The sequence below is a fragment of the Anolis carolinensis genome, chromosome 2, assembly GCF_035594765.1.
Source record: "Anolis carolinensis isolate JA03-04 chromosome 2, rAnoCar3.1.pri, whole genome shotgun sequence".
Classification (NCBI taxonomy): Eukaryota; Metazoa; Chordata; class Lepidosauria; order Squamata; family Dactyloidae; genus Anolis; species Anolis carolinensis.
The window spans coordinates 18506110-18517025 of NC_085842.1; the positions used below are offsets into that span (position 1 = coordinate 18506110).

Below are 10916 nucleotides of genomic sequence, written 5' to 3' on the forward strand. Positions count from 1 at the left end.
GCTTAGAGGGCATGCTTATCAAGTTTGCAGATGACACCAAATCAGGAGGGATAGCTAATACTCCAGAAGACAGGATCAGAATTCAAAATGGCCGTAACAAGTTAGAAAACCAAGGAAATTAATTTCAACAAGGAGAAATGTAGGATAGTACACTAAGGCAGGAAATACGCAATGCACAGATACAGGATGTGTGACACCTGGCTCAACAACAGTTCATGTGAAAGGGATCTTGGAGTGTTAGTAGACTGAAAGTTGAACATAAAGCCAAGAGTGTGATGCACCAGCTTAAAAGTCTATGGGATTTTGGACTGCATTCAAACAAATACAGTGTCGAGATTAAGGGAAGTCATAGTGACCTTTTTTCTGCTTTGGTGAGACCTCACCTGGAATAAAATAAAGTCCACTTTAGGGCACCACAGTGAAAGCTGGAACATGTCCAGATTCCATTTCTGATTCTACTTATCAATTAAGAAATCGTTTCTCGGCCTTTTGGCTAAGATCAAGTGTAGTATCTGTTCTTATCAGTTTAAGAAATGGTTTTGACTGTGACCAACCAGATGTCTCTCCAAAGTTTACACCATGGCATGGAGGTTGTAACCCTTTTCGTTTCAAACAGCCAACGGGAATGTAACTCTACTATAAAGATTTTCTTGTAAGTATTTTTCTTGATAGCCCTTATGTGAGAAGCAAATCTTTTCTTTTTCCACCAGAGCCCATTCGCCTTTGAGGACGTGGCTGTCCATTTCTCCCTGGAGGAGTGGGTTCTCCTGAATCCTGATCAGAAAGTCTTGCACGTTCAGATCATGAAGGAGATTCATGGGATTGTGGACTCTCTTGGTAAGGCTCCCTCACTGATGGGGATTTCTATTTCAAAATGCATTATTCCAGTCAGCAGCTCCCTAGTGGGAGCAGTATCCTAAATCGTCACAATCTCTGAGAGTTCTCAAGGAAGGGCTTATGTTAGAAAAACATGACATAAGTGTGACATTGACTTGGTGCCCAAGTCACCAATTCTGAAAACATTGGGAAGACTTCCATTACTGGAGTCAAGTCCAAGCGTGCCACACTCCCTTTCTCTCTCTCTGTGAATGTGTGAGTATGAGAGAGAGGCAGAGAGAGAAGGAGACAGAAGAAAAAACTGGGCTGCACTGGGCTGAGCAAAAGGAAACATCTGGAGCATTACAGACTCCAGACTCCAGGCAGTCAGTGTCCATCTTTACTAAACAAGGTGTGGAGGAAGACAGCTTCTTCTGCATGTTGGCTGTGAAATGCGCACATATGGGTTTCCTAGTGTGCCTGTGCAGCTTTCGGAACCTTCTAGAAGCTCTAAATGCAACATTTTAGCGGAGGCCCCCCACCCTCTCCCCATGTAGTATATATGCCCGTGGTTGGGGCTACACCTCAGTTCTTCTTTCCGTGCAACAGCAGATTGTAGGAACTTTCTAATGTCTCTCTAAAAATACTTCTTGCTACTGGTTCTCTGACCACGGACTGTTTCTGACTACTGTTTTGGATCTCCCCTACTTGATACTTACCTTACTGATTTTGGATTTTGTCGACTACCCACACTTCTCCAATCCTGACCAGGTGCTCCAACGACTCAGGCCAGACCATGTCTACCTTGTTTTTTAAGAAATGTGGGGCAAAACTGCCCAACTCTGATGGGCACAGTATGTGACTTTTGTGTGTGGGAGAAAGCCATGTCCCCCAGTCTTACCCGATCTGCCAGGGCTTTACACCCCAAGTGCACCGTAATAGGGAGGCCTGCCTCAAGGTCGTCCTTTGCGAGCAGGCCTTGGCACCTGAAAGGGCGTGTGCGGTGAAACGGCCCCATTCCGAGCCTCCCTCTCTCCCCTTCTCTGCGGAGGCACAGGATTCTCTCCCACCTAGGGAAGAATTTGCGGGCACTGAGGCCCTAGTGGCAGAAACATCGAGGAAAAATCCAAAACCGCTAAGCCACACAAAGAGGCTAAATCGAGGGAAGGGCATAAAATGCCCAAGAAAGGGAGGCAACTCATTGGCGAGAAGCCTTGAGTCCCTCGCCTCGACATTTTGTTGAAGAATCTGCACCTCGAAACTGAGCTTCTCTGGTCCTGCGCTCGGTACAGAAAGCTCTGCCCCAATTCTCCCGGGCCGAGCCCTCCCAGGCCCCAGGAGAAGCAGATGGCACAGCTGTGCTTGAGGACCCCATCCAAGCCACGGGGTCCTCTCTTCCACAGACCCTGCGGTACCTGCTGTACCGCTCGACACCAGAGGTAGGAGGCCACAGGGAGGAGTGGCGAAACTGCAGTGGCGATTGACGGGCCTGCAGCGGTGCCAGAGTTCCTTGATACCATGAGCACTCCTTCTCTGTTGAATCCTGGGACTCGCGTTCCAAGAGCCCATCCAGGGCACCCTTTTACTCGCAGTCCCATTCCCCTGGCTGCAGTTCTTTCTATCATTATCCTGATTTTCTTTACTCTGGTTACCCCCCTTCCCCACCATTCCCTGGCTATTGGGCCTTTTACAATAATTTTGATTTCTATTGAAACTGGGGAGACTTGCTGTAAAGAAGTGTGTTTTTATTTTGATTTATAGATGTCATGTTTAATTTCGTTTTAAAAGTCATGTTTAACTATGTTTAAAAGGGTAAGTATTAGTTATCAGTGCGTGGGGGATGGTAGCCAGCTCAGCATTCTGAGGCAGGTTGCCATAGTAACAAGGGCGGAGCCAACCGCCGTTTGGAGGAAAAGGAGGGAATGTTTTAAAAAACAGTTTAGTCTGTGATTTGAGTCACAGGGAAGACACTGGTTCCAGGTTAGGGAAACCAGGGAAGCTCAGATCTCTAGTTGTGTCAAATTAAGCCAGTTAATTGACTTGTTTGGGTTTATTCGTAGAGTCTGAATGGTAAGGGGAAGCAATCCCAGTTAGATCCAAAGTGATCAGTTGATAGCTTTGGTTGTAAGAGAAGAAAAAGGTTTAGACTGCTCAAGGAAAGGAGAAAGTATTTTGAAAGTGGATTCATCATAGGTTATAGTTGCAACCATTATCTAAGTGCCTTTAAAGAAGTTACTGTAACCACTAAGCTCTGTGCCTGAATAAACTTTTTAGTGTTCTCCAACAGCCAAGCCTCTGTCACATATATTCTAAACTAAGTTACGCTACCATCTAAAGCGAATAAGAAGAAAAGGAAAAAAAATTCCCCTCTGCCTGAGATCTCCACAAATTGGTGGCAGCGGTGGGATAAAAAGGATCTCCCATCTTTCTGACATCATTACACTTGCCTTAACTGGTCCCAAGGCAATTCTCTGAAGCCCCTCCTGCTGCGGCTGCTCATGCTACAACTACTAGGCAGGCCCCAACCGCCACCCCAGAACTGGCCACGCCCTCCCAGGTTTTTTGTTTCGTGTCAAAAGCATTGCATAACAAACAAGTCCAAAAGTGATAAAATAAAGGAATCTTGATCCCAGGTGCCAAAGAGGCATATATCCCATCCCGAAAGGGAGCGGACACAGGGCCAGATAGCATCCAGCCAGTACGCGGCAGATGAAAGGGAGTTGGACCCTTCTGTGGGGGAAAGTACGTCCCCAGCGGTGCCACAGGCATAATCAGAGCAACATCCACAGCAGGTGGAGGAGTTTCAAAATTTCTCAGCCCTCCTCATCAGGCTCTCGAGAGCTCTCAATTTGCCCACACTAAAGCCCGCAAACGTGGTGGAAGACCCTTGTTTTCCTCCTCAGAATAACAATCTCCAATATCTGCGGCACTTCCGACTCTACCTTATCTTCTGCAGGTTATCAAAACGGTGGGCATGGTGCCATCTCTGGTACCAGCTACTCCTAAAAGGGCCAAGAACCTCTATAAAGTAGACTTATCCACGGCCTCTTGGCTTGCTAAAATGCCTAAGGCTAATTCAGTTGTCACTGATGCCCAGCCCAAGCCAGCCCAAAAGGCTCAACTTACACCCTCTGATAAAGAAGGAAAAAAACTTGATGCAACGGTCAGGAAGTTTTACTCTTCTGCCTGTCTTTTTGCTCGCATGGCCCATTATGGAGTGTATATGAGTGTTTACCAAAATTTTCTCTGGAACAAAACTGGACCCTTTCTTGACTCTCTTTCCAAGGTCAGTACCTTGCTACTCACCCATATATGCGCATTCACAGACAACAAGTAGAAGAAGTATAGGTTGCTTACCTGTAACCATATTTCTTCAAGTGTTGATCTGTGAAATTTCACAGCCCTGCCCATCCTGCCCGCTGATGTCATGCCTCAGTGCCTCTGCTGTTGTCTGCGGTGGAGAACTGAGGCGTAGCCCCGTCCACGGGCATATATATTACATGGTGAGAGTAGGCAGGGTTTCACCCAAAATGTTTAGAGCTTCTAGAAGGTTCCGAAAGCTGTGCAGGCACACTGGGAAATGCCATATGTGCGAATTTCATAGATCAACACTCGAAGAAATACAGTTACAGGTAAGCAACCTATACATTTCTATCTTCCTTTCCTCCATATCTATGTTTTCAGGATAATTTCAATCCACTTCTTATCACACTTTCTTAGACTCCTTATCACGCACGCTACAGAATATTGTTTTTGTCCTTCTTCTTCACAGCAGATAACTGGAAGAGGAGCAATGCATGCACGAAATGCAAGAAGCATTTGGGACACAATGGGGACCTTCCAGGACCCCAACAAACTCACAGAGAAGATCAAGATAATGCCAGAGAAAGGCCTTTCAAATGCAATGGATGTGGACAGTGTTTTACTCAAAATGAGGCACTTGTGCTTCACAAGACACTCCATGCTGGGAAAAGTCAAATTAAATGGAAAGAAACAGGAAAATGTGTTGATGAATATAAATTGCCACATCTGGGCCAACAAGAAAATTTTGAAGGAACTGAAGTTTTCATAAGCCGGGAGTGTGAGAAATCTTTTATCCAGAGTTCACACTTGGTGAAACATGAGAGATTTCACACAGGACAGGAACCAGACAGATGCCAGGAGTGTGGGAAATGTTTTGCTTCCAGTTCAGAATTGCTGAGGCACAAAAGACTCCACACAGGAGAGAAGCTATTCCAATGCCAGGAGTGTGAGAAATGTTTCTCTTCCCATTCACACTTGGTGAGGCACAAAAGACTCCACACAGGAGAGAAGCCATACCAATGTCAGGAGTGTGGGGAATGTTTTGTTTACAGTTCACAATTTGCAAGCCACAACAGGATCCACACAGGAGAGAAGCCATATCAATGCCAGGAGTGTTGGAAATGTTTTGCTCGCAGTTCAAACTTGGTGAGCCACAGAAGGCTCCACACAGGAGAGAAGCCATACCAATGCCAGGAGTGTGGGAAATGTTTTGTTGACAGTTCATATTTGGTGATCCACAAAAGAGTCCACACAGGAGAGAAGCCATACCAATGCCAGGAGTGTGGGAAATGTTTTGCTTACAGTTCAGATTTGGTGAGACACAAAAGAATCCACACAGGAGAGAAGCCATACCAATGCCAGGAGTGTGGGAAATATTTTGTTGACAGTTCAGCCTTGGCAAGCCATAAAAAGGTCCACACAGGAGAGAAGCCATACCAATGCCAGGAGTGTGGGAAATGTTTTGCTCACAGTTCAGATTTGGTGAGGCACAAAAGACTCCACACAGGAGAGAAGCCATACCAATGCCAGGAGTGTAGGAAATGTTTTGCTTCCCGTTCAGACTTGGTGAAACACAAAAGACTCCACACAGGAGAGAAGCCATACCGGTGCCAGGAGTGTGGGAAATGTTTTACTTGCAGTTCAAATTTACTGAACCACAAAAGATTCCACACAGGAGAGAAGCCATACCAATGCCAGGAGTGTGGGAAATGTTTTGTTCTCAGTTCAGCTTTGGCAAGCCACAAAAGAGTTCACATAGGAGAGAAGCCATTCCAATGCCAGGAGTGTGGGAAGTGTTTTGTTTACAGTTCAGAATTGGTGAGGCACAAAAGACTCCACACAGGAGAGAAGCCATACCAGTGCCAGGAGTGTGAGAAATGTTTTGTTTCCCGTTCAAACTTGGTGAAACACAAAAGACTCCACACAGGAGAGAAGCCATACCAATGCCAGAAGTGTGGAAAGTGTTTTGTTTCCAGTTCAGAATTGGTGAGGCACAAAAGACTCCACACAGGAGAGAAATCATACCAGTGCCAGGAGTGTGGGAAACGTTTTGCTCGCAGTGAACACTTGGTGAGCCACAAAAGACTCCACACAGGAGAGAAGCCATATCAGTGCCAGGAGTGTGGGAAATCTTTTGCTCAGAGTTCTACCTTGGTGAGGCACAAGAGACTCCACACATGAAAGAAGCGTGGGATACCAATGCCAGAAGCATGGGAAACGTTTTGCTCACAGTTCAAACTTGGTAATCCACTAAAGATCCCACACAGGAGGGAAGCCATACCAATGCCAGGCGTGTGGGGAATATTATTTACGGCTGCCAACATTGCATCTGCAAAGAACCGCCACGGGAGCTGTTCCGGATGGTCAAGTGACTCCTTCAACACTATTCTCGAGCGGAGTCCCCTGGCTGCCCAGCAGTTCAGTGTGAAGAATTTGTAAGGTTCTTTGTAAGGTTGGAGTTATCTTAACTTGTTCAGTCTAAGGATGTGGACAGGATCCTGGGAGAAGAGAGGCCCACCACATGCGTTCTAGATCCATGCCCTTCTTGGCTTATCCTACAGGTGAGTTGTTGACTGGGTGAAGAGGGTGACTAATGCTTCCCTTCATGAAGGCATATTCCCATCTGACCTAAAAATGGCAGTGGTGAACCCACTACTCAACAAATCATCACTAGACTCCCCTTTTTGGGCAAGGTTCTGGAGCAAGTGGTGGTCTTGCAACTCTGGGGATTTCTGGATGACATGGATTATCTGGATCCATTTCATTCCGGCCATGGAACAGACAGCTTTGGTCACCTTGATAGATGATCTACGTAGAGAACTTGACGGGGAGTGTGTCCCTGTTGGTTCTCTTGGACTTCTCAAGGATCCCTCTTGTCATGTTTTTAAAAGCTACTGTTCTATGCATATACATTTTTGTACTGTCTTTTATATAATGTTGTGGCACTCTGGGTCCCATTTAGGGAGAAAAGTGGGATATAAATAAAGATTGTATATTACTATAATGAATGATATATCATTCATACCTTTTGAACTATAGCAGACTACATACAGGAGAGAAATCATCCAAGAGCTGTGACAAAACTAATAAAATAAGTAATCACTTATTGTGATGGTGAACCGGCTGGAACTGGTTTTTGCCCTGCTGTACAATATAATCCAGCAAAAATTTTAAATTGTGTATTTTATTATGATATTGTTTGCTATGTTTTTTGATATTGTTGGTTATGTATTATGGAATTTTTTTGTTTGTTTTGGGCTTGTATTGTGACTTATTTTCTGTAAGCATCCTCAAGTCCTGTTTGGAGAAGGGATGGGATATAAATAAAGGTTATTATTGTTGTTGCTATTATTATTATTATTATTATTATTATTATTATTATTATTATTATTATTATTATTTCTTGACATTTATCTAATCTGATTTCAAACAGGACTGTTCGAGAAATTCTGCTTAAGATTTGGTAGATTCTCCTTTCTTATTTTTTGATTCACTAAGTTGAGATCCTCTTCTCTAAAGCAGCAGAAAGCAAGCTCCTTGTGTCAATCCTTCAATTGGTTAAATACGATTTTCATGTCACTAATTTTCAAAAGTAAATACATGTAATACCCTCAATTGCTCCCTGGGCTTAGTTTCCAGTTCCTTTACCATCTTGGTTGCAAATTTCCAGTTTGCAAATGTTGTTTTTCAGCTGGGATTCCACAATTGAACACAGGGCTTGTGTTGTGATTTTACAAATTAATCACCAAAACGTCATGTTTTACAACAAATGGAAAGAAAAAACAGTTCAGTACACAATAACATTATGTAGTAATTCCTGTATTTACAAATTTAGCACCAAAGCATTGCAATGTATTGAAACCATTGACTACTAAAATTTGACTACAAATAAATATAGAATTGCATAAAATGAACTTACAGTAACAACATTGTTGGAAGATAAATCCGTAAAAAGTTCAGTCCTGTGAAGAAGGCATGCATAGATCGGTGGCAGGAGGGGTCTGCCACTTGTTTGGGAGCATCACTGCAGTTGTGTTGTTGTTGGGCGTGTTGCTGGTTTTCTGGGCAGCAACATAATGATGATGATAATAATAAGGATAAGAATCAAGGGAACCGGGACTCAAAAAGATCTTGTCGTGGGTGTCTACTACAGACCTCCAAGTCACGATGAAGGACTCGATGAAGCCTTCTGTCAACAGCTGAACAAACAGGCACAAAGAAGAGATATAGTAGCCATGGGCGATTTCAATTATCCCGATAACTGCTGGAAAACAAACTCAGCCACGAGTACAAAGTCCAACAAATTCCTCACTTGCCTTGCAGACAATTTTATGGTCCAGAAAGTAGAAGAGGCAACAAGGGGATCAGCAACTCTTGATCTAATCTTAACAAATGTGGAAGACCTGATCAATACAGTTGAAGTCGTCGGATCCTTAGGGGCTAGTGACCATGTGCTCTTGCAGTTTGCAGTACAAAGGAATGCTGAAACTAAGACAAGTCAAACACGCATTCTGGACTTTAAGAGAGCTGACTTCCAAAATATGAAGGAATTACTGAGCGGCATTCCATGGACGCCAGTATTAAAAAACAAGGGAGTTAAGGATGGATGGGAGTTTTTCAAAAGTGAAATACTCAAGGCGCAAATGCAAACAGTGCCAACAAAGAAGAAAAATAAGACAAGTGCAAAGAAGCCAGAATGGATGTCCAAAGGACTTCTAACTGAGCTAAAGCTCAAAAGTGACATGCACAAGAAGTGGAAAAGGGGAGAAATCACCAAAGAAGAATTCAAACGTATAGCCAACACATGCAGGGAAAAGGTTCGCAAGGCTAAAGCGCAAAATGAGCTCAGGCTTGCCAGGGACATAAAAAACAACAAAAAAGGCTTTTTTGCTTACGTTGGTAGAAAAAGGAAGAAAAGGAGGTGATAGGGCCACTGCAAGGAGAAGATGGGGTGATGGCGACAGGGGACAGGGAAAAGGCAGAACTGCTTAATGCCTTCTTTGCCTCGGTCTTCTCACAAAAAGAAAGCCATCTTCAACCTCAGCAACATGGAATGGACGAAGGATTGGGGGAAATCCAACCCCAAATAGGGAAACAAGTTGTCCAGGAACACCTGGCCGCTCTAAACGAATTCAAGTCCCCAGGGCCAGATCAGCTACATCCAAGAGTATTGAAGGAACTAGCAGAAGTTATTTCAGAACCACTGGCAATTATCTTCGAGAGTTCTTGGAGAACAAGAGAAGTCCCGGAAGATTGGAGGAGGGCGAATGTGGTCCCTATCTTCAAGAAGGGAAAAAAGAACGACCCAAACAATTACCGTCCGGTCAGCCTCACATCGATACCAGGCAAGATTCTGGAAAAAATCATTAAGGAAGTAGTCTGCGAACACTTAGAAACAAGTGCGGTCATTGCTAATAGTCAACACGGATTTACCAAAAACAAGTCATGCCAGACTAATCTGATCTCTTTTTTCGATAGAGTTACGAGTTGGGTCGATACAGGGAATGCTGTGGATGTAGCCTACCTGGATTTCAGTAAGGCCTTCGACAAAGTCCCCCACGACCTTCTGGCAAACAAACTAGTAAAATGTGGGCTAGACAAAACTACGGTTAGGTGGATCTGTAATTGGCTAAGCGAACGAACCCAAAGGGTGCTCACCAATGCGTCGTCTTCATCATGGAAAGAAGTGACAAGTGGAGTGCCGCAGGGCTCCGTCCTGGGCCCGGTTCTGTTCAACATCTTTATTAACGACTTAGACGAAGGGTTAGAAGGCACGATCATCAAGTTTGCAGACGACACCAAACTGGGAGGGATAGCTAACACTCCAGAAGACAGGAGCAGAATTCAAAACGATCTTGACAGACTAGAGAGATGGGCCGAAACTAACAAAATGAAGTTCAACAGGGACAAATGCAAGATACTTCACTTCGGCAGAAAAAATGGAATGCAAAGATACAGAATGGGGGACGCCTGGCTAGACAGCAGTAAATGTGAAAAAGATCTCGGAGTCCTTGTGGACAACAAGTTAAACATGAGCCAACAATGTGATGCGGCAGCTAAAAACGCCAACGGGATTCTGGCCTGCATCAATAGGGGAATAGCGTCTAGATCCAGGGAAGTTATGCTCCCCCTCTATTCTGCCTTGGTCAGACCACACCTGGAATCACACTGTGTCCAATTCTGGGCACTGCAACTGAAGGGAGATGTTGACAAGCTGGACAGTGTCTAGAGGAGGGCAACTAAAATGATTAAGGGTCTGGAGAACAAGCCCTATGAGGAGTGGCTTAAAGAGCTGGGCATGTTTAGCCTGCAGAAAGGAAGGCTGAGGAGACATGATAGCCATGTACAAATATGTGAGGGGAAGTCATAGGGAGGAGGGAGCAAGCTTGTTTTCTCCTGCCCTGGAGACTAGGACACGGAACAATGGCTTCAAACTACAGGAAAGGAGATTCCACCTGAACATCAGGAAGAACTTCCTCACCGTGAGAGCTGTTCGACAGTGGAACTCTCTCCCCCGGGCCGTGGTAGAGGCTCCTTCTTTGGAGGCTTTTAAACAGAGGCTGGATGGCCATCTGTCGGGGGTGCTTTGAATGCGATTTCCTGCTTCTTGGCAGGGGGTTGGACTGGATGGCCCATGAGGTCTCTTCCAACTCTACTATTCTATGATTCTATGATTCTAATAATAATAATAATAACTTTATTCTTGTATTCCGCCACCATCTCCCCGAAGGGACTCGGGGTGGCCCACATGGGGACAAGTCCAACAATAACATAAACTAAAACACAATACATGAATT

General features: G+C 44.6%; 2 protein-coding genes and 1 pseudogene across 2 annotated transcripts in view; 2 read left to right on the forward strand and 1 right to left on the reverse strand.

The window, feature by feature from the left end:
* The window catches only part of LOC100567159 (zinc finger protein 721), a 41142-nt gene extending 33672 nt beyond the window's left edge, over positions 1-7470 (forward strand). Inside the window, 2 exon segments of the mRNA XM_062973523.1 lie at positions 5019-6306; positions 6308-7470. Coding sequence (XP_062829593.1) covers positions 5019-6306; positions 6308-6547 — 1528 coding nt within the window. The 3' untranslated portion in view covers positions 6548-7470.
* LOC103280228 (zinc finger protein 420) overlaps positions 1-10916 on the reverse strand; it is a 412323-nt gene that overhangs the window by 209627 nt on the left and 191780 nt on the right. The window lies entirely within an intron of this gene.
* Positions 474-603, forward strand: LOC134297207 (U2 spliceosomal RNA; annotated as a pseudogene).